We start from the raw sequence: 25,832 nt of genomic DNA, 5'->3' as shown, positions 1-25,832 counted from the left end.
GAAAAACCTACCCAACTTAATTCTGAACAAATATAACTCTGTAGAAAACGTTACTTAAACTAAAACACACAGTGTGAAGTGAACAAAAATTTGTAAACAAATCGAAATAAAAAAAAATGGAATAAGAACAAAATTATTCTGACTCAATTATTTAGCCTAAACACCCCATAGTCTTATCAAAGAAATTGTTTTTCTCTATTTTAAAAAACTGTTGGTCATAAACCATACTCCCTCCGTCTCTTTTTAAGTGTCCTGCTTCGTAACTCCAACTTATTAAAACAACATCATCATTATATCTTTCACATCAACTTTTTCATCCACTTTTCATACTTACCCATCATCATTACACTTTTACTTACTAACTTTTTAAAATGAAATCTACTTTTAGGGACAAAATAGGCAATGCATCAATTTTTACCCACTAACTTTACAAAATGAATACTAATTAAGAGACAACCCAAAATAAAATACTGAACTCTAAAAAAAGAACGGAGGGATTATTTCTTTTTATGAAGACAACTTCTTCAGCAGATCTCGGCAATGTACCAGATCCGACAATAGTGAGCCTCCGTATAAACTCCCTGACGGAACAGTTGCTATAGTTCAGTATATCGCCTAATTTATTTATTTTTTATTTGGATACATACGTTGTCCCGATCAGTTTATGCGCTCATTGACTAAAATTTGTAGGATCAATTCCACCATCCACTAATGTAGGACGGGAGTCTGAACTTGGGGTGTATGTTGTTCCCTTCGTAATGGCATACTTGTTGGGCCCATTCGAACTGTCTATGCTCGATAAGGAATAGCTCAAATTGCATCTTAACTGAAGAGATCTAGGTCGTCCATTGCTCTTCAGTTGATATGGAATTTGAGCCGTCCATTACCAAGCATTACGGTTCGGATTGACCCAACACACATATTGTTCCTAAGGAACAACACGCACCCCAAATTCGCATGGATCCTGCGTCTGGCCCCAACGGCGTTGATAGCACTCGAGATGTTGGGACCCCAAATATTAACCCATATATCTATATAGACTATATTAACGTCACTTAAATAAATACTCCCTCCGTCCCATAATATTGTTCGGGTCGCAAAACGGAAAAGTAAAAATAATACAATTTTTGTAAGAAAAGTTGGAAAAAAATTCAATAATTTACTAGATCTTGACGAGTTTTTTTAACTTATGAAAAAAAAATTTGAATTTTTTCTTAAAAAAAATACATTATTTTATAGTTCCTTTTTTACGGACCAGACAAATATTATGTGACTGAAGGAGTGACCTTTCCCCCTCCTTACCTCTTTGTTACTCAACTTTGTTGTTTCCTAACAGATACCAAAACCAAGAAACAGAAGAGCGCGATTATCGATCGAAACAATTCATCTGTGCATTGCCTAGATCTGCTCACTTGTTTCTACGCCTTGTGATCCGAGAAAATCTTTGAGCAGAGGAAGAACTTAAGTGGTGAGTTTTTTTCCCTACGACTCGATTTTCGCTACATATTCTTTTTAATTGCGGCTTGTGATTTCTTCATGAGTTAGATTGCTGGCTGCTGTTCGTTGTGCGAAGATGAAGCGATTCCAAGATGATGTTCATGCTAACTCTCAATTGAAGCGCCCGTTTGGCTCTTCTCGTGCAGAATCGTATGCTCTCTCTCTCTCTCTCTCTCTCTCTCTCTCTCTCTCTCTCTCTCTCTCTCTCTCTCTATATATATATATATATATATATATATATATATATATATATATATATATTCTTCTTCCGTTTCTACGAAAAGACGTGTAATATTGGGATAAAAAATAAATTCACAAATGATATGTATGTATGTGCGTATGTATGTATGTATATTAGGAGTAGTTGTTTAGTGATGATGATTTTTATCTTACGTATCTCTGTTTAGAATTGAATCATGCAAGTCGATTTTTGTTTTGAAATTTGTTTTCTGCGTTTGGCGATGAGTCTATCGTGCTGCTGATCTGTTTATTTCGTTTTAGGCTGCTCTAGTGTCAATTTCGTGAATTGTTTTGCGTATTTTTTATTTTGAACTGCTATTTTGATGTTGAGTTGCAACGGAATTATCATAAGTTCTGAATCTAGAGATTGGCACAAGAATCGGCGATCAGACACCCGAACACGAAGACTAACATAAGTTCTGCATGTTGTTTTATGGCGTTTCGAAAAACTTAATCTTCAAGGCAAAGAACTTGTTTGCTTACTCACAGATGTTAGTGTTATTAAGTTCCGATCTATAGATGGCATAAGATTCGGCAAGTGGACATCCAAACACAATGATGAAGGCTAACATGGGTTGATTGCGTTTCAAAAACCTTAATTTGCAATGGCACAGGGCTTGTTTGTTTGCTCACATATGGTAGTTCTTATTAAGTTCCGAGCCTAGAGGTGTGTGTAAGCTGGCCCGGACACCTTAGTCATCAAAAAAACAGTTCCGAATCTAGAGGTTGGCCCAAGAATCGGCAATTGACACCCGAATACAAAGATGAAGACAAATATAGGTTCAAGTGTTGTTTGATTGCGTTTCGGAAACCTTAACATGCAATGGCACAGGGCTTGTTTGTTTACTCACGGATCTTAGTTCTTATGAGGTTTCAATACAAAAATCTATGATCACTGATTTCAGTTCTTTATTTGATTAGGTTATACTGTCATGAACTTTTTGGTAGCCAGTTAAACTAGGGGAATCCTGGAAGTTATAATTTCTTTATCTTTATGAATTTTGGACTTGTTTCAATTTTAAAAAACAAGACTCCGAGTAACTATCAGAAATTTAGAACACAAATATCTTGATGGAGTCAAATAGCGACACGCATCCGTAATGAGCTGAGGCTTTCATTTCTTTTCTTCTATGTCGTAACACAGTATTAGCAGAAAATCAGATGAAAGTACCTTACTTCACCCAGAAAGATATGGATGAAGAGACTAAAAAACTTGTATGCACAGTCCACAAGGTGAATGTCTTGGTTATCGTTTCACGATCTAATTGGATGCCGATTATATCTTGTGAACGAGATCCTAGGTCTAGAACCCAATCCTATTTATCAACTCATTATTTCAATAAGTGCTTTCTCTTTGTTTGGAGAAACCCAATGATATGCTCTCTTTTTTCCCCCTTCGGTGATGAAGACATGGGCAATCCCAGATTCCTGGTGGAGATGGAGCAAGAGGAGGAGGAGGGGTAGGTAAACAGAAACTGAGAACCTATGATGCCTTATCCTACCTCAAGGAAGTTAAGGATGTGTTTCAAGATCAAAGGGACAAATATGACATATTTCTTGATGTCATGAAAGATTTTAAGGCCCAAAGGTATAGGTTTTCTCTTTGTAGGTTTATAATGTGGCAAATGGATCAGGTGAAATATCTCATGACGTTGTTTCTGGCAGAGTCAACACCGCTGGTGTCATAGCCAGGGTAAAAGAATTATTCAAAGGCCACAACAATCTAATACTTGGATTCAACACCTTTTTGCCGAAGGGTTCTGAAATTACGCTCATAGAAGAGCAAGATGCCCCACTGAAGAGCACTGTTGAGTCTGACGAAGCCAGAAGTTTTGTGAACAAGATAAAGGTGATATTTATGTCTAACTTCTTTACATGGAGCTGCTGATTCTAATTTATGGGGTTCTAACATATGGATTTCTCCCTACAGAAACATTTCCAAAACAATGATCATGTATATAAATCATTTTTGAATATCCTGAACATGTACAGAAAGAAACACAAGGGCATTACTGAGGTCTACAATGAGGTAAATAGTAGTATCAGTATTCTTAACTCCAGTGACATGATGTGTCTGTATTCGAACTTTTGTAATTGTCGTGGCTGCATTTCTTTTACAGATTTTTTGGAGTCTTACAGATTGTATTCTCTTGATTTGTAGGTTGCCACACTTTTTACGGACCACCCAGATTTGCTTGAGGAATTTAAAAGATTTTTACCTGGTGCTTCAGCTACGGCAGCAGCACCGCATGCTCCGTTTGTCCAACAGTCTTTTCATCAGGCACCGATGGACAAGGTAACCATTCTTTTTCTTCCACTCTTCCCTGCTTTCTTTTCTCCCCTCATGTTTGTGCATGCTTATGTTTTTTTCCTAATGGTACGATGCAAACCTTTTTTCTTTTAGCAATGCCACCGGGATAGAATTCTTGCTCCGCACAAACATTGTGATTCAAGTGTTGAGCATGATAACATGGATGAAGATAAAACAATGATCAAAATGCAAAAGGATCAGAGGAAGCGTGCTGAAAAAGATAATATGGAGAAACGGAGTAGTGACCAGGATTATAGAGAACCAGAACATGATCTTTATGGGGACTTTAACATGGGAAGCCTTCATGACAAACACAAATCTGGCCGAAAGGTTGAAGACCTTAGAGTTGATCCGGTTTTGGCTTCTGATGATAAACATGGCTTGAGAAGTGAGTTGATGATGTCTTCATCACATAATTTGCTTTATATTTTTACTCTTTCTCTTTGGTTCTTGCGTTCTTTCTTTTTGATCAGCTTGGTTCTTGCGTTCTTGATGTAGAGGCAGTGGTGATCTTTTGTATGTGCTGTTGTTGTTGGAAAGTATGCTCTTGATCCTGAAGGCATGTATCTAATGTGTTGTGCTAAATCTTTTTAATGTTGTGGAGTTGAAGTACGTAATTTTTTCACTCTGATGAATGGGTATATCAGATATGTTGGAATATGGTAATGCTGATGGAAAAAACGCACTCCACTTCTACTGTCGGGATTTACTGTTTTCATGAAGGTTCACTTCCTGTATTTCATAAACTTTACTGAGGATGTTCCCGGATGCCACAAAAGACTACAAGCTCTCCGCCTCTCTTTTCCCCTTCTCTGTGCCCTTCTCCTGAACTCCATGTTGCCTTTGTTTGATTTCTTTGCAGTATTTGTTTATGCTTCATTTTGTCTAGATATTTTGAAGTTTAAAATATCAGTGTTTAGTTGGATTTCTGCCATATGCTGTATAGGGTTGTCGTTCTCGTTTTGTTTACCTTTCTAAATTTTGGGTTTGCACAATATCTCCAGCCATGTACAAGCGAGAGTTCATTTTTTGTGAGAAAGTGAAGGAGAGATTGCACAGGTCAGAGGATTACCAGACGTTTTTGAAGTGTCTTCATATTTACAGCACAGACATTATCTCAAAAAAGGACTTACAAGGTTTGGTATGTGTCCATCCATTCTATCCATAATCTTTTACATCTTTTTCAACAACTAATTTTCCAACAAGGAGTTCAGTTAATTAGGCTTGCTGAATTTGGCCATCTTGATTTTATCAAGTGTTGGCGTACGGCCATGTTATCTATCGTGGCCAAATGGGGTGGATGATTGGTTTCCCAGTGCTGGTCCATCTGCATGATTGACTCATAAGTTTTGCCAGGCTTCTGTCTAATTGCCAAGGATGGCCAGGGTTGAGAGCTTGAGATTAAGTTCCCATGGAAAAAAAACCAGATTTTTTCCACCTAAATAAGCTGGGATGAACCTGTAGACCTTTTTACCGCTATATGGCAGTCACTATCAGTAGAAGATACATCTTTGTCGTCATGTGGTCTGTCTTTGATGAAAATTGATGATATATAGAACCAAGCACAGGCCAACATAGCCCCCATGCTTTCTTCCCCTTTCTGATTTGGGCTGGTGGTGGTTGTGGTGTTGATTTATATGAATGCGACTTTGTTTAAAAACCCCCATCTATAATTAATCCACCAATAACCTTTGCTGGACTTTTGTGAATATATTTAGGTGAAACCCTATGTTGGAAATCATTCACCTAAAGAAATTACCAAACTTACTTTTCAAAACACATTGATTTTTTCCCAAAATTCAGAAATATTAATCAGGTAGTCAGGTTTGCAAAATAGACTGCATATATTTGTTTCATTATGTTATTTGACATTTTCGTCTTTGGAACTGCATATATGGTTTGAGCAATATTATGACTGGTTAATTGACCAGGAAGATTAGAATAAGAGAAGTAGAGAACCCAATACTTAAATAGTCAAAAATCAAATGGGCCGCGGAAGCTACTGGCCAAGAAGTAAATTTCGTACTTTCAGAAAATCAAAATCGTACATTAGCTTTTTACTTTTAGGTCAATTGTAAATACGGTGTGACCACGTGAGTACTTTTAGATGGGCTTACAACTAAAAGTGGAAATGATTTACCCAAAAAAAAAAAAACTAAAACTGGAAATGAAGACAGATGGGTGCTGCACATAAGGGGATGCTACGTGGGACGGTAAGGAATGCTCTTTTGGAGTGGGCCATTTATTTTGAAATGGTTCTTGGGCGCCATTTGATCATACAATGATCACTGTAGGGAATGGTTGGAAATTCTAGATCTTATGGAACCATGGAACCCTTCTTGCCACCCCCTGCTTCACCAATTCCAAGAATCTCCTCTCTTTGTTAACTAGCTTAATTAATCATAAGATCCCACCCCCTCCTATTTGATTGATTAGGTTATTCTGAAACTTGGATCATTTCAGGTTGGTGATTTGCTAGGAAAATATCCAGATCTTATGGATGGGTTCATTGAATTTTTGGAGCGTTGTGAGAATATAGGTAACTTCTGAAATTTTATTGTTGCTTAACTTGATCTATCTGAATATGTTAACATTCTTTCTGATTGAGGACTCTTTTTGCAGATGGATTCCTTGCTGGTGTTATGAATAAAAGTATGAAACATTTTGTTTTCCTCACTGTCTTTTTGATTGATAGTTGTCCGTGCATTAGAATTATTCATTAGCATTTTTGGCTGCACAGTTTATGCAAGTTGAATAGGATACTTCATACTTTCCTATTTGTTTCAAAATGTTTGAAGTAGCTTTCCTCTTCATAGCGGAACCTTTGTGGAGTGAAGGGCATGCATCCAAATCCGTGAATGTGGAGGGGAAAGATAAGGACCACAAGCATGAGACAGATGGAGCAAAAGAAAAGGACAGATATAATGAGAAGTACATGGGAAAATCCATTCAAGAACTCGACCTTTCTAGTTGTCGATGTTGTACTCCTAGCTATCGGCTTCTGCCTGAGGACGTATGTTTATATTCTTCCGTGCTTTTGTATAGTTTGGATGAAAATCAATAATTTTGCTTTTGACTGTGAATCGGTGCTTGACAACACTAAGCAGTACCCAATACCTTCAGCAAGTCAGACATCAGAACTTGGTGCTCAAGTGTTAAATGATAAGTGGGTGTCTGTGACTTCGGGCAGTGAAGAATACTCTTTTAAACACATGCGCAGAAACCAGTATGAAGAAAGCCTGTTTAGATGCGAGGATGATAGGTAAAAAAACCTTCCAATATTTGTTCATGCTATTTCCTTCCCTTTCTTTTCTGGTTTTCAATTCTGTATAACTTTCCAATGTCACATTACAACAACTTGTTACTGCTTGCAATGACAGAAGCAATTTCATGTTCTAGCGGTCAAGAATAATTTTTTCCTTCGAAAATTTGTTTGTTAAGTATTGTGCACAGCTTTAATGATGTTCATGTTTATGTAAAGTTAAAAGTTCCCCTGTTAGATTGGCCAAGGCTTTGATGAATTGACCTGTTTGATGATGCAACTTGTTTACTAAAATTTTTACTATTTCTTTGTTGCTTTTGGCGATTGTGATGGAGTTGTTTGCACTTTTTAGGTTTGAGCTAGACATGTTGTTGGAGTCGGTGAACTCATCAGCTAAGCAAGCAGAGGAATTGTTGAACTGCATTAATGATAATACAATCAGTTCAGAGGTTCCGATCCGTGTTGAAGACCATTTTACAGGTTTACAGTTGTATGATCTCGTGGTATATGTGTAAATATTTCAAATATACCGTGTTTGTTTTACTTTTTATTTATATTTGTATATTGGGCTTTGATTTTCTGCTTATGTTCGTTTTTCTCCCATTTCATCCAGCTCTTAATCTAAGGTGCATTGAACGTCTGTATGGAGATCATGGTCTTGATGTGATGGAATTGCTACGTAAGAACCCATCTGTTGCATTGCATGTTATATTAACTCGCCTGAAGCAGAAACAAGAGGAGTGGACGAAGTGCCGTTCTTATTTTAACAAGGTTTGGGCTGAAATATATGCTAAGAACCACTACAAATCTCTTGATCATCGAAGCTTCTATTTTAAGCAACAGGATTCAAAGGACCTGAGCACGAAATGTAAGTTGAAGCTTGTTATTGAGATGAATAGCTGTAAAAAGCACACCACTACCTCTGATAGCACAAGAGTCATTCTTTCTACTAACCAATGTCTTAAGTCTGCTTTTCCTAATCGATTGTTTACGGGTTGTGTTTTTTAACATTTTACATTATTTAAAATATTTGGTGTCCTGATTTATCAGTGGTGCATAAGTTTATTATGTATAGTTCGTTGGTGCAATCATTTTTCCTCACGACTACATCTAACTTAATAGATGTTCATGCAAGTTTATTGAGGATTCAAGATTTAATTTTTATTGTTCAATAAAGATATTTCTTGATGGGACAAGGTGTATGAGTGTATATGCTTTTGTTCCGCGATCCATCTGCTCTTTGTTCTTATATATCCTTTCTCTGCTTCTGATGATCAGCCTTGGTGACCGAGATCAAAGAAATGAAGGAGAAAACACAGAAAGTGGATGACGTTGTTCTGGTTATAGCTGCTGCAAGCAGGCATCCCGTAATTCCAAATCTTGAGTTTGAATACTCTGATACTGATATTCATTAAGATTTGTACAAGCTCATTAAATACTCCTGTAGTCCTGTGAAGAGGTTTGCACAACAAAAGAACAATTGAAGTTATGAGGCTTTGGACTAGCTTCTTGGAGCCAATGCTGGGAGTTCCTTCTCGGCATCACCCTATTGAAGGTACTGAGGATGTTTTAATGGCTACACATCATGCTGGCAAAATTACTAAAGCTCTTACAGGAGAAGGTGACAGTACTAAACCTATAAGCAATGGTGATGAAAGCTTCTTTCCAGAGCTAACAAATTCTTCCAAGATTTGTTTCGCAAGTGGGGATACTTTGGCTCTAGATCATGATTTTCATCTTGAGGAAAAGCAGAAGATTGAAGACTGGTGGACAAAGTGTCTGGATTTGATGTAACAGCGGGTTCTGGTGAACAATTTACTCTCTGTTGGAGGTCATAACAATGAGGGGGAAGAAGTGACACCAGGTGCGTGTATTGGGATTATGGTCATATGATCTGTGTATTCTGTCATGATTCTGGTGTTCTGTTCACATCAGCTCTGGGCATTTAAATCATTCCAATACAGTTTATATGCTCCCTGATTATTAGTTTTTTCACTGTTGAAGTACTAGTTTATTCCTTGCCCCTCCCTCTCATTGTCTCCTTAATCACTTGGCAATGCTGAGTTTTTTTTTGTTTTTTATTTCAAGGGCATGCAACTCCTCCTGGGTGAAGATGTTTCTGGCAGTGAATCTGCTAATGAGTGCTCTAGGGAAGAGCATGAAGAGGATGAGGATAGAGAACAAGATGACGTTGATGATAAAAATGAGAGTGAGGCTGAGGAGATACCTGATTCACGCTTCATTAGAGATGGAATATCTTTGTCACCGTCAGAGAATTTCCTCCATACTGTGAAGCCTCTTGCAAAACATGTCAGTATCGCACCATAATTAAAAGAGAGATTAGCATGTTTTTTTTTATGGTAATGACACTTTCTATGTTCTTTTTAGGCTTCTTCAAGTAAGGATATTGTTCTTTTTTCTGATTTTCATTTCTGACATTAGTGATGGTGGGAAGAAATTGAATTTTCTTTTGAATAATAGAACAGTACGGGTTTTGTTTTAAAAAATTCAGATACTATATGAAAGATTATTATCGGCAAAAAGTGCTCTCAACAGCTGCTGAAATGAAATCAAGAACAGCAAAGGATGCTAGGACCCCTGATCTATATGACAGGTGGTTTGACATTGCATCGTTTGTTAACCAATGTGTAATCTCTTGTTTCTTAATCCATACTCATGCAAAGCATATGCTCTGCAGATTTATGAGTGCCCTATATAATTTGCTTGATGGTTCAGCTGACAATGAAAAATTTGAGGATGATTGCCAAGCTATTATTGGAAATCAGTCGTATGTGCTATTTACATTGGCCAAGTTAATATGTAAGCTGATGAAACAGGTAGTATTCCTATGACCTTATTTGTCCTTCTATTATTCTTTTCGGGCTAAGGTACTAATTTGTTGTTTTCTATTCTAGCTACAAACTGTTGCCAGTGATGGGACAGAGACAACAAGCTTCTTCAGTTATATGAATATGAAAAAACTAGGGCACGAGAGGATTATATGTTGATTCTGTTTATTATGACAATGTACACGTTGTCCTCCATCATGAGAACATATACCATTTTGCATTTGTAAGTTACTAGGTCTTTGTTTCCTTTCTTATTATTCAGACTGTTCTATATCTTAATATTTGTAAGGTTTGATTTGCTTTTATACTTGTTGCAGTCGTATGGTTCCTCTCGCTTTTCCTTTGTGCTGATGGATGATGGGAAGGACAAGGCGTGTATGCCTCTTAACGTCATTTGAGCCGAACTGTAGTTACGGGGAAGAAGTGTAGCAGGAAGCATATAGGACGTCCTTTCCTTGTGTATGTGTTTGTGTGTTTGTTTTTACTTGTGGGGAATTGCTCCTTGTTTTCTGCATGGTCAAATTTACCCTCTTCTGATTAATAAGGTTCTATGTGCCAGATCTCCAATGTTTTAGATACAGAAGACTTATTCTTCCGTGTGAAAAGGCGAAAGAATTTGTCAGATGGCAGATCCTCATGCCATGATCAGGAAAGAGTAGAGAGTTTTCACCGATTCTTAACGGCTTTGTACTAGATGCTTTTTATTGATGACGGTAGATGGTCTTTACTTGTCCCTTGTTTTATTTTGACTCAAACAAAATAGGTTGTTGAAGCACATAAAATTAAGAAAACACTATTTCGCACATTTCTGTGTTCATTGTCATGTACAGGATCGAACATGTACGGCTTTGAACTGGAAGCACATTTCTTTTATTATGTTGCTCACAATATGAGCGGAATCCACATGTGGAAATTGTTGATAATACGAACATATAGCTTGCTTGACAGAAACAGTTGATGTGCGTATGAAATTAGAATTTGATTGAGAGGGATCACAAAATCATTCAACAAAGGGAACGACGTCAATGAGTAATCTCTGACGTCAGCTACCGGCAAATAGTGGGACAATCCATTAAGTTAACTGATTCCTGCTGCTTCCGTAATTGCTGTTGGATAGGAGTCTGACACGTCAACATTTGGGCCATTTTTCTGTATATAGATTTGACCCCATGATGTTACTATAGAGGTATTTTGTTTCTACTTGAATCTTCCGCTTTCTTTCATGCAGCTGTTTTTCACTGGTGCCTGTTGGAGGTTACCAAGTTCAACTTTGATATGGTTATGTAATTTAAAGTGATGAAATAGGGGATATGAATATGACAGAAAATCGTATTTGTAATCTACATCATTTCTTCTGCTGTGTTTTCGTGCTAGTAACAATGCAGTCTGGGGGCGGGCTGACATCTGTCCTTTTCCCTTGTTCAACAATGCTTCAATATATGTAGATCAGAATAGAAACAGGCTAATGCATCAGTTTTCAAGAAAGTCTCTTGAGCACATAAGTTAATTCTATTTCTGAGTCCTTTTTGGTGGTTTTAGGTTTGCCTTTTCTGAGTTATTTTTTTGTCAAAATCTGTTTGAAACATCACAGTTGGAAACAAGTGTTGATCAAATCCATTTTTTTCAAATGTTTGCTGTAATCCTGTAAATATGGGTGTGCTTTCATTGAAAGTTGGCTTTACAAATTACAAAGCGTAGCATGCCTCAATTCAGTTGGGATTTAGAAGCGATTGGAAGATTAGACTTCAACCAAACCCAGTCCCAGCTGATTGAATTCCATCATATAAATGCCGACAAACTATAGTCTGGGCGTAAAACAACTTGACAACTACATTCTCTCACATCCAAACCCCAAACCGTTCTTTTCGCAGTTTGCCACCGTCGATCTGTTGCTCCTCTGCTGCTTCCCATTCTTTTCTCGATCTGCTCTTTGGTTGTGAAGCACTCTCTGTATCCCCTCTCTTGGCTGGTACTGGGATGCTGTTTTTACTTCTGCTGGCACAGGGATATGCCTTTTTCCTCTGTTATTGTACAACATTCCGTTGGTTTTTTTATTTCTGGCAGCAATGGATCGAGATAGTTCTGAGTTATTCACAAATTTGGGGTTGTCCTTTAATCCTTTTAAGCGCAACAAAGTGACAAACGTTGGCTTTGATCGTTATAATTGTGTTACCTCGGCTGAGGTGGCTACAGCTAAATCAAAAGGTTTTTGGATTGAAGATAGGAAGCTCCATGTGAAGTTTGTTGTGTTTAAGGAACAAGGAAAGAAGCCTTGGCAGAAAAGAATAGGGCAGGTTGCACCTAATATAAGAATTGTTTGTGTGTTTATAATAGAGGAAAGGAACCTTTGTTAGTGAAATACTCAAACTTGTCTGGGGAGTCGAGCAAAAGAGGTGAAGTTAGAAGCAAACTTGTTTGGTTTTGGTTCGGGTTCTGTGCCTTGGTTTTTTAGGTTTTAGGTGTTCGCATTTTATTTTCCTTATCGATGGTTAACGTCTCGCCTTCTTGGTTGTTTCAGGACTTGAGTGGCATTGTTTTCGCCGGTGTGCTACCCTTTAATCTTTGTTTTTCTTTCTTCAAAGATAAATAAATTTCTTGTTCTTAGAAGAAAAAAAAAACCGAAACGAATAGAACAAGATCCATGAAAAGTTTCGGTAAATAAGCTGTAGAAGATGTTAAGTACGAGCTAAAATAACATTAGAAGTACAAAAGTTGTAGCCCTCTCTATACACAGGGACGTGATCGTGGCAAAAAGCTCTTCAACCCTTTATCATGTTTGTGTTTGGGAATACCAATTGATAGTCGAGCCATAATAATGACGCTGCACAAGGGGAAGTGTAGACTTCCAATCGTCGTGTCTTAAGGGCAACGCGATCTCCTAGTGATGATACGTGATTTAATACTTAGAAGTCGGGGTCTTTAATCCACATGTTCTGACATTTGAATGAAGATGGATGAAAAGACATACCCGATGTGCACGAAAGAAGACCTTCGCGGAAGCAATCCCAACATAGAGGAAGCAGAATTTACCAAGAAAAAAAACATAGAGAAGGAAGTAGAACAGAAGATACTTTATACGAAGTTTTTCTCTTGGATAACAACAAAAGTAAACAAAGAGAAAAAAGACTATACATCCTCTACCCTTTTCGTCACTTACAACAATCCAACGGCACAACTTAGGTGCAGTCTGTTCTCCAAGCCTCTTAAGTGATGGCCCAGTAACATACACCTGCAATCAAAGGAACATCTCAATTTTCCAATTCCAAGAGAATTTTTTTTTTTGAGAGATTCTAAGTCATAGCCATTGTCATTAAAATAGTATATCCAAATGTTCAAATTACGGAGATCAGGACAAGAAGAACAGGAGGGACAAATTCCCAAACAAGCACTGAAATCTCCAGAAACTAACCATGGACTACTACGAACATAAAAAGCACAAACAATGGCAAAAGCGGCTTGCCTACGCATCGATGACATCCACGAGTTGTCAAGAGGAAGTTGCCATTTCTGGTCATTACTATCCCCATAATAAAAAATAACGTGGGAGAAATCATCGGAAAAAATAACCACTTACAACATTTCTGAAAACCATCACCGGCGGAAACCATCAGCAGAACTAACAGACAAAAAGCAAACTAAAAATGGACCAAGACCCACCAAAACAGACTAAACCACACAACAACTAACAGACCCACTAGAAACAACTGGATTCAATGATGAGAGAATTAGAAATGCTCAATGCTCCGACACATGGACTTGATATATATTTATGCCGATTGCAATTGCCAGTAGAAAGGTAAATATATTCTATCTTTTTTTATTTAGAAGTTGTGTTCGTATGATATTCGAATATCAACCAGCATTGTTAAATTCAATTCTTCCCTTTGCAGACATCATTGGACTGCCGGGTTGATTACTCATTCAGGAGTTGTTGCAGTTCAGTTAAAAATCTTACAACAGAGTATAACCCTTTTGGGAATTATGGTACTGTAACATTCTGAAAATCAAGTGGCTAACAATGGTTAGGTTGGTATAGGAAATACTGGCTTGTAATTGATGAACTTCTGGTCTGATTTTGTAATGCTTGTTTCCTTTACAAGTAGTGAAGTGGTTTAAACTTTCTGCAACAAATTACAGCAATCTAGCAACATGCAAAGGTTCAATGTCACTGAAAACCAAATAAAGATTGATGTTCTTTAATTTCCTTGCAACCGTGCTTAACAATGATGCTTAATTGTAGATATCATGATTTTTTTGCAACCATGCTTAATGTAGATATCATTTTGAGCATGCATCCAAGCATTGCTAATTTTCTGGACGCAGAATAAAAGAAAAATCTACTTTTAGCTATGCTGGTGGGAAGTAACTTTTGCTTGTTGGCAGTGTTCTAAAAGTCGGCTGCCTAGGCCGCCTACTCCCTGCTTAGGTGCTCGGCAGAGGTCCAATGCCTATATTAGGCAGCCAACTAGTCGGTGCCTAGTCCCCACGTGGGCACTTAGGCGGCCAACTAGTCGGCGCCTAGGCGCTAGATGGCCCTTTTCCACCCGACTAGCTTCTAACAACTTTTAGAACGTTGCTTGTTGGTTTTAATAGCTCCGTGTAAAAGAATAATAGCAACCGCACTGACAAAAAACACGCATAACGAAGTACTAACCAGAAAAGAAGCTTTGCTAGGTAATCCCTTGAAGTGCCAATGGTATCGCAACTTTCATCATCACTGCTTTCTAAGTTCCCTAAACTCCTTATGGCTGAATCTCCCACAAAATCTGAGGTAGAATCATCTTTAAAGAATTTGCTCAATATGTTTCCGACAAGTTGGTGAATAATTTCCTCCACCTCTAATGATGATGGTCGAGATAGCACAGTCACCTGAAACAAATGTCATAGGCTAAGGACACCAACTTCAAGTTCAGGGCATAACTTCAGATGAAAAAGTTCAAGGTGATAACCATATCAGCTTCCAAGGACCGAAGATACTCCAACAAATCATTGTTACTTCCTCTTAAACACTCCATTTGCAAATTCTCCTGCTTCCTGGCATTCAGTTCCTGCAACAACGCGTGGAAATCCTCTGAGTGGACAACTTTTCAGCTCCTTCCTCTTAAAAATCAGATGATTCTAGTTGGAATAGATGAAACACCACCATAAATCCAAGTATGCTAGTATGCCAATGTTACTAACACCGCTATGCTAAGAGATGGAATGTTTTAAAAGCTTATTCGCTGTCTAATTGAGACTAGACAGTCATGCATAAAATGTAATGTTTTATAGAAGATAAAAAGGTAAGGCGATTGAGAGAGAGGCTTTTTAGGTGGTAATCAAGCAAATTGGGAATTGGTTAGATCTGGTCGCACTGGTAAAAAAATTAAATGTACGGAGGGAAGAACAGGTGTTTTCCAAATCACGGACTGAGAATGACAATTGGGATGAGAGAGAGGACATTTAGAGGAGAGAAATTACAATATTATACAAAACGATTTCTTGGACAACACATCCCATTATACTAGTAGTTCTATTCACACTCTATCACTCTACTCTTTCACCAAATTAGTCATCGTCAAATAAAGTATGATGAAAGTTGGTCAAATAAAGAAAGAAGTCTCAACTGAATGTTGTTGGCAAATCCCATCCATGTTCGACACTAGGCAACAGATTGGAAGTTATAGTTGAACCCTAAATTTTTGTCACTGGCATCTACAACTTAAGCCCAAATTCAGGGTCACACGTCTCAGGCAGTAGGTAACAACGGTTGAAGAGTACTCCAACAACACCACACTAAGCAACTGTACACAACCCAGTAGACAGTAAAGAACATGAGCTACATTCACCAGGTCTAACACAGTCAGCTGCAGAAAAATCAAGTGAAAATGTTCATCTGAGAGAAAACAAGAGCATTTTTTTCTCATCACTTTTTGCTTGCTCAAGAAAACTATTCATTAGATACATATGTGCACAATTTCAGTAGAATATTCACAGAAAAGCAGAAGCAACTTAGTTGCACTGGGATTAGAGGCAGGTCTGATCAATGATGGTTTAACTTGTTGGGATTCTAATTTGTAAATTTTGATTCTTTCAGACCAAAGCAAATGTAGAGATCATTGTTTGTCTGAAATCACTTGAATGAGAAAAACAATCAAAACTCCTAGTCAACAATAAGCAGAATCACCAATATAGTATCAAGCTACCAATCTGCAGTGTTACACCTTATTCTCTTCTCATTATTTGGTCATCTGCCATTTATTAATTCCAATTTCACTTCCCAACGACATTTTCATTATTTTCAACCCATTTTTTAGTATCTGAATCTTCATACGTTCAACTGGACATGGCTGATACCATGGAGACCAGCAAACCGTATGAACAGACAATATGCTAAATTTTGCTTTGGAGTTATAAATATTGTTAATTCAGGTTTACTTCAAAGTTCTTTTTTTCACGACTTCATAATACAATTTTATCATCCTTGAATGTAGTAGTATCATGCCAATGCCGGAAATCCAAACTCAGGACAAGTGTCTAAGTGACACAGAGTAAAACAAAACTCACCTTCTTAGCGGTAGAAAGCTCTGACTCCAACTGCTGGATGTATTTCAGAGCCTCAGGAGACAAATTGGCAAGACTCTCAATATCAATGCCCCTCTGCAAATCTTCACCGCAAGTATCAACTCCAACATCACTAGCCCCACCACCCTCATTCTCCTCACACTTCACCTCTGAAATCTCATTTCCCCCTAGAAAATCCGTATTTCTCCAATCATCTGTCGATATATCGAAGTTCCGCATCAACAATACCCGGTACTCCGCATTCCACAGAGTATACCTAAAACCAAAGCCTCAATAAACTTAATTCCTCTAAAATACAACAAGATACAGCAATAGATTACAGTACGTTATCTTCTTTAAACATTACACCTTTTGAAACATAACAGGTTGATAAGTGAACTTCAAGAGAATCACCTTTTTAGACGTAAGTACAATAATGACGGCTTGTTTGCTTATTACTATTTGTTCATTGGTCCTTTGTGAAAAAGAGGCAATTTTATTAATTTTCCGATTCTTCTCATCCAAACATCAAAATAATAGTACTATTGTTTACGCTAAAAATAGATTTATTTCCTTCCAAAAGATGAACAAAGACAAACTAAACGGACATACTGAATTCCTTCTTGTTTGAGAGTAAATTTCTTTTTCATATCATCCTTTATTGGCTATTGAAATATTTTTTTTCCCCTTAAAATAGTGTTTAATTGAGCTCCGCGCAAGTGGGCATGGGATTGGGTCGGGGTGCGCGTAATCTGGGACACCTGAGGTATCAAAGAAGAAATTTGCAAATTTCTGGCTACGCAGCTCGGACCCAAAAACCCTAAGCTGTGGCAATTGATCATCCCCGCAACAAACACTTTTTTGCATTAGTATAGCGCTTACTTACCCCGTGATTATGGAAGACATAAGGAGGCGATCTAAAGGGCGCTTAGAAACCCTAACGGTAACGGAAAACTGATCGGACGGAAGCAAGCCGAGCATGGTGGAGATGGTCTGCTTCATGGAGTCCTTGGCAGAATCCGAGACGCCCTTGGAAATAACGGAATTGTCTAAAGGTTCGATTTTTTGCAACATACTGGCGATCACGGAGAATTCCCGATCGAAGACGCTGGACTTGGTGGTGGATATGAAGTCATCGGAGACACCTCCGCCGGAGACCAGGCAGCTGACGACGGGGGAGGGGCGGCGGCGGTTGGTGGCGAGGGAGGAGGGAAGTGTGGGGCGGACGAGGAGGAGGTGGTGGTGGTGGGAGGAGGGAGGCGGTGGTTGTTGGATTGAGATGAGGAAAGCAGCCCTGGTTGCGGCCGCCGCCATAAAAAAGAAGCAGCTTGAGGAGGAGGAGGAGAAGGAGGTCTCTCTCTCTCTCTCTAGAAGGGTATGTGGGTGTGTGGCTGTGTGTTGGCGCCGGTAAGGAGCTCTCTCACAGCCCTCACACGCCTCGTTCGATGCTTTCGTTTTCCTTACCCTCTCCCAAGCCCCCACCCCCAATATCTCTCTTTTGATGTTTAGTTTGCTTGAGATTTGTAGGGGTGTTTTTGGCTAAATAATTAATTGTACTATACATATCAAAATTTAATTGTACTATTATTTTTTGTTTTAAAATTTGTTTGAATTTCTTATTTTTACGCCAATTTTTTTGGATTTTTGATGATAGGGATTTGAAAAGTAAGGAATTATGAACCAAAACTAATTTTTTTGAACAAAAAAATAATTTAAAAAGTCTCGATGTTTTGGATTTTTTTTTGTCGCTAGTGAACTATTTTAAGCCTACTGCCATAATTTTTTTTAGATTCATTTCGATGAGACGAACTAATAATATACAAAAAAAGATTAACGCAAAATTAACAAATGTAATTTTTTTTAAAAAAATAAAAAAATAATATGGCTTAATTATTTTGCCATTTTTATTCGTCAATGGCCCATTTTGTTTACAAAAAGTCTAGAACTACAACCAAACCACACACCCAAATGCACAAATCCTCACATAATTCACACGTTTATGTGAGTGTTTGTGTGTATGATTTGGTTGTGGTTCTAGACTTGTTGTTTGGTTTAATCTAAAATTACAGATTAGCCGTCAAAGTGTAAAGTTAGTTGGAACCACGGCCATAAATGAACCGAGGCCTTCGTGAAGCGTTTGAGGCTTAACTAGATAAAGATTTGTTCGAGTTTAGTTTGTTTAGTAAAGAAACTAAACCTGAATCTTGTTTTTAAGCTCAATCAATGAAGAAGCCGAAGCTAAGCCTAATAGTACTCGACTCGAATAGCCTTCCCAACTTAGATGATCTGAAAATAGTGAACTTTTATGTACAATCTTTAATGCGTATGAACTTATTAAACTTGATATGCATAAACTTATATATTAGCGTAACGATAATTTAATGACTTGTGTATGTATAGTAATTGTTTACATATGCTATAGACTTGTACATGTGTATTCTTTTAATAATGTTGTGTGTATCCACTTATTTTATGCACATAATGAAAATTTTATTTACCTGTATGCGAGCATAAAAAAAAAAAAGTGATTTATGTGGCTTGGAAACAAAATCGAGCTCGACTCAAATCTATGCCAATTCGATTCAAGTTCGGCTTTCCAAATTTTTATCAAGTTAGAACTCAAGTTTACTAAAAAACTTAACAAACAAATCTGAACGTTCTAATGCTCGACTCAATTTGGCCCTTTTGCACCCCTTAGTTGGGACAATAGAAAGCACGGGGTGTTGGAGAAGAGCATATCTAATTGTTTGAGTCATTGTTATGATAACCAGGTGTCCGAGCACAATTTGCACTTTGCGCGCAACTCGACAAAATTGGGATACTCAAATTAACGATTGGCCAATCTTCTATCGGCCAAACCAGGTCTCAATACGATGCACATTGCCTCTTCCACACGCAAATCAAAACAGTTGGGAAATGATATTGGCACTCCCAAAATTAATGCAGGCACTCCAAAAACAAAAGAAAATGGCTTTGGAATTACACTGATTTTGGAGTGCCTGCAACAATTTTTGGAGTGCCAATATCATTTTCCAAACAGTTGTGCCCCAAATTATGTGGTCAATATTCCGCCAAATTTGTTCATGATTTTCTCGCTCGAATGATATTTTCTCTAATTTTAACAACCCAACTTTTGTTCTTCTGTCCCTTTCTCTCTCTTTTGCAATTAAAATGACCATCTGATCTTGAAGCAAGAGCTAAATGCCCTTTTGATTAGAGCATCCCCAATGATGGGTGCCAAACTGTTCCAGTGGTGAGAGAGTCAAAATTCGGCACTCTTCCTCAACTACCTTCCAACAATCAATCCACTAACGTTTCAAATATCAATTGGAGTAATTTGAAATGGATGATCCATGTTTGGTGAGTGGGGTATAAATCTCACGCAATTGGTTCAAATGGAGGATCATGTTGGGTGATGGACCCGGGACCCTGCCAAGGAGGTCCTCGCTTGGCAGCACTATCGAGCTCATCTGGACCGTTCATCTCTGTAATCAATGGTTCGGATTAAAAACAATTTTTTTCACGGAAGAGTTCCCTGGAAAAGTTTGTTTTTAATCCGGATCGCCGAAAACACGTTTGCACGGTCCAAATGAGCTCGGCATCGCTGCCAAATAGAGTGCTTCCCTACTTGGCAGCATCTGCCGATCCGTTGGGTGACTAGCGATTTTTTCGTGCCTGAAGACACTCCAATAATCTTATTTTGTTAAAATTGGCACGCATTAAAACATTATTCCAAATCTGTATAAAATAGAGCGATTTTCTTTGAAAATGTATAGGCATACAAATACGAGAAACATTTATTGTCATCGAATTATCTTTCGTTAAAATAGTAACCATGTAATTTGAAAAAGAAAAAAATGAAAATCTAATTATTGCATTCCTTACTAAATTTCCCATCTTTTTCTGTAATACAGTATGTGATTTAGGATAGAGAGTGTGTGTGTGTGATGTCATTGCAGAAGTAGAATCATTACCAAAAATAAGTTCTTTACTTATTTTTCCGGAACTGAAAAGATAAGAAGAAATTTACACCAAAAACTGAAAAAATCGTTACCAAAAACTCCTTTCTTTTATGTTTCAAGTAATGACTGATTACAGGAACTAAAAAAAGAAAAGAAATTCAACCATTTAGTAATTCTCAACCGTCAGATGAAACTAATCTAGCCCTCCACTAAAAACGTCTTTTTGAGGTTCATATACCGTCAAGAATTGTTTGCCAACTGATCTTCAAGCAAGAGCTAAATGCGCTTCTGATTAGTATTTGCCAACTGATGTAACCATGTATAAGAACAAAAAGTATAATAAAAAGAAAAAGAGAAAAGAACACCAAATGTGTAAGCATTGTCCCCAACCAAAGCTAACAAAAATTTAGAGGGAAATAAAGAGGGACAGCTAGCTTGAAATTAGTATTGTCCCAGCACAAAAGGATGGCATAATAGTAGGGCAAAAAGTGATGCTATTTTTCGAACCGAAGGGTAGCTTAGGCACTCTTTGTTCTAACTTTTTGAAGACTCTTTTGGCGCAATTGTTTCTTTAAATCAAATTAGATCAGGGTCAAATGAATTCTTACATCATATCGTTCGTCTATCTGAACTTTTTTTTTAAATTTGTTCTACATTTTCACACCTATATTTGATTTCTCTCATCAAAATTAGTGAGAGTAGAAATTAAGATAAAATAACCAACAAAATCGTGCCTAAAAGTCTTAAAAAAGCTAATCCAGAGTTGCCTTGATTTTATTTTCGGATAATCGAGGACCATTTTGTAAATTCCCATAGTGAGTTTCTTCCTTCCGTCCTTTTTTTATTTTTGGATCGCATAGTGGGTTTCTTGTGGAGGCAACTCCCCTCCAGTTTTTTTTTGGAAAATGATATTGGCACTCCAAAAATCGATACAGATACAAAGGAAAGTGACTTTGGAGTTACACTGATTTTGAAGTACCTGCATCAATTTTTAGAGTGCCAATATCATTTCGCTTTTTTTTTCCCCGTCTACTGTCAGCTTGGGCCTTTGTGGGCCCATCATGGGCTCACAACAATGATCAAAATCATTCATTTTATAGAGTTCATCGAGCTCGTTGTTCATGTGAAAAATTAGGCTATTGAACATTGAAAGTACATGATCGAAAACAGATTTGCACAAGAAAAAAAATAGAATTTTAAGTTTCGAATTGTTTTTGTCATCCCATTTTTCTTGTACAAATTATGTTTCAATCATGTTATTTATCGATGTTCAACCAATCTAATTTTCTACGTATCCAACAAAATCGACAAGCTCTACAAAATGAATGATTCCGATCATTGTTGTAGGCTCGGGATGGGCCCACAAATGCCCAAACTGGACAGTAGACTGGACATAAAAACTGGAGGGGAGCTGCCTCCGTTTCTTGTCCAGACGAATATTCGATGTAGGAGTAATAAAAAAGCAACATTCGCTTTCGATTGCCCCATTTCCTCAAATTCTCACTCGTTGTGTTCACTCTCTCTCTCTCTCTCTCTCTCTCTCTCTCTCCTCTTCGCGTTTGCAGATGGCTCCATCGACTGTCAACCGCTGGATTAGGCCTGAGGTTTGTTCCTCTCTCTCTCTCTCTCTCTCTCTGTATCGACTTAGGTGTGGGAGAAGTTTTGGGTGTGTGGAGACGTGGCTTCATAGATACTAACTATTTGTGGGAGTACTATATTTTGTGGGTGTCTTCTCAAATTAATTTAAGATGTTAAAATTACTTCTCCATGTGGGTATGTGGGTGAGAGTAGGTTTATCCTCTGTTTGCGGCCCTTGGTGTAGCCGTTGGGATTTGCGGATTTTCATTGGTGCGCAACATCTGTATCAATCCTGAAGTCAGGTATATATATATCTTTCCCTCTCCACCTGCCACACACACATATGTTTGTGTTGGATCTGGATTCTCTACGAGGTCATAGAGGATCCGGATCTGTTTGTGTATGTTCTAATTAATATTACTGTCTATATGTTTATGGAGTCTGTGCAAACACATGACCTAGGATTGCAGCTATGTAGCACGAACACTTTGTTAGAGTCAAAATTATCCAAATTTGCATGTTAGAGTGCCGTCTGTGTCGTGCCGGTGCAACATAGGATTGGTTGTTGGGATCGATTCCAAAATATTGAAAACTAAAATAAAACAACATTGGACACCTATTTGGACCTGTACTTACGTGTTGACATGCATTTCGACATGCTAGGAATGTATCCATGTCCCAGACGTGTCCGACACAATTATTTGAGGCTGGTAGGCATATCCCTGCTTTTTAGTGTCGAAGAATTGCTATGCGAGTAAATGGGACTGTTTAACATTTACTACTTTTATCAAGTTGTTTACCGAGAGAGAGAATGTCTTCATTTACGCTATCAATTTTGGGGCTTTCTAGGCCTATTTTGGGGCTTTCTAGATAGGCCTAGAAAGCCCCAAAATTTCTAGGTTTGGTATGTCTCTTCAGTGACTCAGTCTATGCTATGTATCTCCATATTTTAGACATTTTTTTAACTAGTGTCTAGGTGATACATTGAACTATTTTCTTCATCCATTTTGAAAGATTAGATTCACTGTACGTTTTTTTTCCTACTTTTTTTTTGGGGAACATAATTTTTTGGATCGAGTACGTGAGCAGATAGAGAGGACCTTCTTTCTTCTGCCTCGACACATCGGACTTCCCTTACTAAGACAGTTGGAATGCAGTAGTGCAGAGAAAGGTTCCATAAAGCCTGCCTTGTTTCTCCATCTCACTCTCCGCCTCCCTCTTTCTCTACCCAGAGTGATTGTTTTTTTTTCCGGTCAAACAGAAATTCCTTCCCGGAGTGATTCACCCCTTCTAAATTCTAATGTCTCATGGTTTCCATCATCACACCGTGCTCATTGTCTTGTTTTTTTGAAGATTTCTAACATTACCTTGTCTTTTGGAGATTCGTCGAGAATATGATACCCAATGGCATGCTATTTTGTAAGTAGATATGGTGTTCATTCATACGGTTTGTCACTTGGTCATCACTATATGCGTATATCAATCCAGTGGTTCATCACTTGCATTCCTTGAAATCATCATTTTTCCTCTATGGTGCGTACTGAAAAGCAGTACATATTATGGATGACCAAAAATTGTTGCAGCTGAATGTCGGATAATTGAACACTCATAGATGCACCCTGATCACACCGTCACACGCGATTTCATGTTTTATTCATCGCATCTCCGTTTCTGCAAGGAATATTGCAGTGCATACGATTTGTAGGAATCAACCATCTCAGTTTGTAGTAACATTTTTCTCCCCCTTCCACTCAAAATCAAAGGGTGATCAAGGAAAAGAGGGCAGCAGGAGTGCTGGAAAACTATGAAGAAGGGAAAAAGTATTCAGAGCATGCCCTCCGGAAGTTTGTTCGCAACAGGCCTCCAGAGATCATGCCAAAACTCAACAGTTTTTTCACCGACCCAAAATGAAATAACGTAATTCCGACAAGTAATTCGTATCGTTTGTATCATATATGTCACGATTGTTGTATTGAAAATGTACCTTCATGCTTGAACTGGTTGTGGCCTTGTGGGTAGTGGGTGATATCTCAAACTAGGTTCATAGATAACAAGTGTTATGGTGTTAATATCTGTGTACAGCAGCACTTGGATGGATGTTGAATGTCTACTTTGTTCCCTTTGTATTGACTTGGATGGATGTTGAATGTCTACTTTGTTCCCTTTGTATTGACTTGTGATGATGTTATTCATCTTTCGGCGAATCATTGTGTCCCAAATTTTTAATTTTTCTGGATCGGACATAGTGTCCCAATTTGCCCTAGATTTCTAACAAAGAAAAGCATATCCCTTCTAGTGTGAAGACCTTGTACTGGCAGTCTGCAGCGCAGACTAAGCAAAGCTCTTATCTTATGAAAAATTATTTAGTACCCCTGGGGCACTGCTGATTTATCACTCCTAACTCGGGCATCAACACTCCTCTGTGTTTTAAGAGCTGTGCTACGTGCACAGCATGCTATGCACAGCAGCTGTGCACAGAGCCTTTTTTTTCCCGCCTTGGGTCGCACAAAGATGATCGGAGCCGCTCATTTTGTTCAAAATATGTCGTTTAAGGTCTTTGTAAAAAACGAGCTTCGTTTGATATCGTTAGAGGTGTTAACAAAACACCCAAAATCACTTCAGAATATAGGCTTAAATTCTGAAGTGATTTTGGATGTTTTGTTAACACCTCTAACGATATCGAATGAAGCTCATTTTTTACAGAGACCTTAAACGATATATTTTGAACAAAATAAGCGGCTCCGATCATCTTCGTACAACCCAAGACGGGAGAAAAAGGGCTCTGTGCACAGCTGCTGTGCACAGCATGCTGTGCACATAGCTTTTCTGGTGTTTTAAAGGAGTTTGGAAATGATCTACCTTAAACTTCTTTTTCCAAGATGCACCCTCAACAAGCTACATGGGTTCTTTCGCTAATTTCTTTGATGGTGACACAAGATTGTAGAGTCTGACGCTTCCAATGTGCAATTGTGTCTGAAAAACATTACTTTTGCTTTGGAGTTAAAAAGACCACTTATAGAGTGGTTTAAAAGTTGATTTTAAAAGGAATATTTAAATATCCATTATCTTTATCTATGCCATATAAGAATTCATCCCGTTCATGCTTATATTTTCATTCTTTTAGTGTGTGAATTACATTTCTTACCATTTTCACTATGATATACATATATTATGTTATATTGTTTTCCTAATTTAGCGGGACTAGATTAGATTTTTTTTCCCAATTTAGTAAGATTGGATAAATTCCATCATGTTCCATATCGAAAATCTCGACCAAGATGTTCATCCTCCCCAAAATCATGCAAACCCATTTTAATTCCAATCTCCACCAAAATTTGAAACCCACGTGGCTTCCTCGGTTCCTCCGCCACTCTTAATTGAAGACCCAGATGTTGGCTTCCTCTGTAGGTATGGTTTTCATGCGAACCAAGCCACATCAACCCCGAAATTTCAATGGATCGGTTTTTCTTTGCATGTATGGTTTATTCTTTGCAGTCGATCATCTCTCTCTCTCTCTCTGAAAGACATGCCGATCCCCTCTCTCTAAAATTCAACCATCAAAACACTCATCGGATATCACAATCATCGCC

The 25,832-nt window shown here is 38.0% G+C and overlaps 3 protein-coding genes across 7 annotated transcripts; 2 read left to right on the top strand and 1 right to left on the bottom strand.

The window, feature by feature from the left end:
* Positions 1-1,308: 1,308 nt before the first annotated feature.
* Positions 1,309-11,082, top strand: LOC131298943 (paired amphipathic helix protein Sin3-like 2). Of its 2 annotated transcripts, none has more exons than XM_058324448.1 (19): positions 1,309-1,468; positions 1,546-1,647; positions 3,146-3,325; positions 3,403-3,586; positions 3,668-3,766; positions 3,899-4,033; positions 4,142-4,436; positions 5,053-5,189; positions 6,512-6,587; positions 6,671-6,700; positions 6,865-7,061; positions 7,156-7,310; positions 7,663-7,790; positions 7,924-8,178; positions 8,589-9,174; positions 9,399-9,708; positions 10,009-10,147; positions 10,226-10,382; positions 10,477-11,082. In XM_058324448.1, the coding sequence occupies exons 2-15, from the start codon at positions 1,574-1,576 to the stop codon at positions 8,723-8,725; spliced, it is 2,082 nt and encodes a 693-aa protein (XP_058180431.1). In that variant the 5' UTR covers positions 1,309-1,468; positions 1,546-1,573; the 3' UTR covers positions 8,726-9,174; positions 9,399-9,708; positions 10,009-10,147; positions 10,226-10,382; positions 10,477-11,082. The 2 variants fall into 2 exon arrangements, with proteins under 2 accessions (XP_058180431.1, XP_058180430.1); XM_058324447.1 differs by having other exon boundaries at positions 6,847-7,061.
* Positions 11,083-12,031: 949 nt separating this feature from the next.
* Positions 12,032-18,199, bottom strand: LOC131298945 (uncharacterized). Of its 4 annotated transcripts, none has more exons than XM_058324450.1 (7): positions 17,589-18,199; positions 16,706-16,979; positions 15,109-15,207; positions 14,814-15,028; positions 13,292-13,388; positions 13,128-13,148; positions 12,032-12,178 (listed from the first exon to the last, which is right to left on the bottom strand). In XM_058324450.1, exons 1-5 carry the CDS (start codon positions 18,014-18,016, stop codon positions 13,313-13,315), a joined length of 1,092 nt encoding a protein of 363 aa, XP_058180433.1. In that variant the 5' UTR covers positions 18,017-18,199; the 3' UTR covers positions 12,032-12,178; positions 13,128-13,148; positions 13,292-13,312. The 4 variants fall into 4 exon arrangements, with proteins under 4 accessions (XP_058180433.1, XP_058180435.1, XP_058180434.1 ...); XM_058324452.1 differs by lacking the exon at positions 12,032-12,178 and adding an exon at positions 12,830-13,037; XM_058324451.1 differs by lacking the exon at positions 12,032-12,178 and having other exon boundaries at positions 12,830-13,148.
* A 3,897-nt stretch (positions 18,200-22,096) lies between these two features.
* Positions 22,097-24,415, top strand: LOC131298946 (uncharacterized). Its single transcript, XM_058324453.1, has 3 exons — positions 22,097-22,268; positions 22,456-22,544; positions 24,006-24,415. Exons 1-3 carry the CDS (start codon positions 22,230-22,232, stop codon positions 24,151-24,153), a joined length of 276 nt encoding a protein of 91 aa, XP_058180436.1. The 5' UTR covers positions 22,097-22,229; the 3' UTR covers positions 24,154-24,415.
* The last annotated feature ends 1,417 nt before the right edge of the window (positions 24,416-25,832 follow it).

The sequence above is a fragment of the Rhododendron vialii genome, chromosome 8a (genome assembly GCF_030253575.1).
Source record: "Rhododendron vialii isolate Sample 1 chromosome 8a, ASM3025357v1".
Classification (NCBI taxonomy): Eukaryota; Viridiplantae; Streptophyta; class Magnoliopsida; order Ericales; family Ericaceae; genus Rhododendron; species Rhododendron vialii.
Note: the sequence above shows the minus strand (reverse complement) of the source record. Positions and strands in the feature narration are given on the sequence as shown.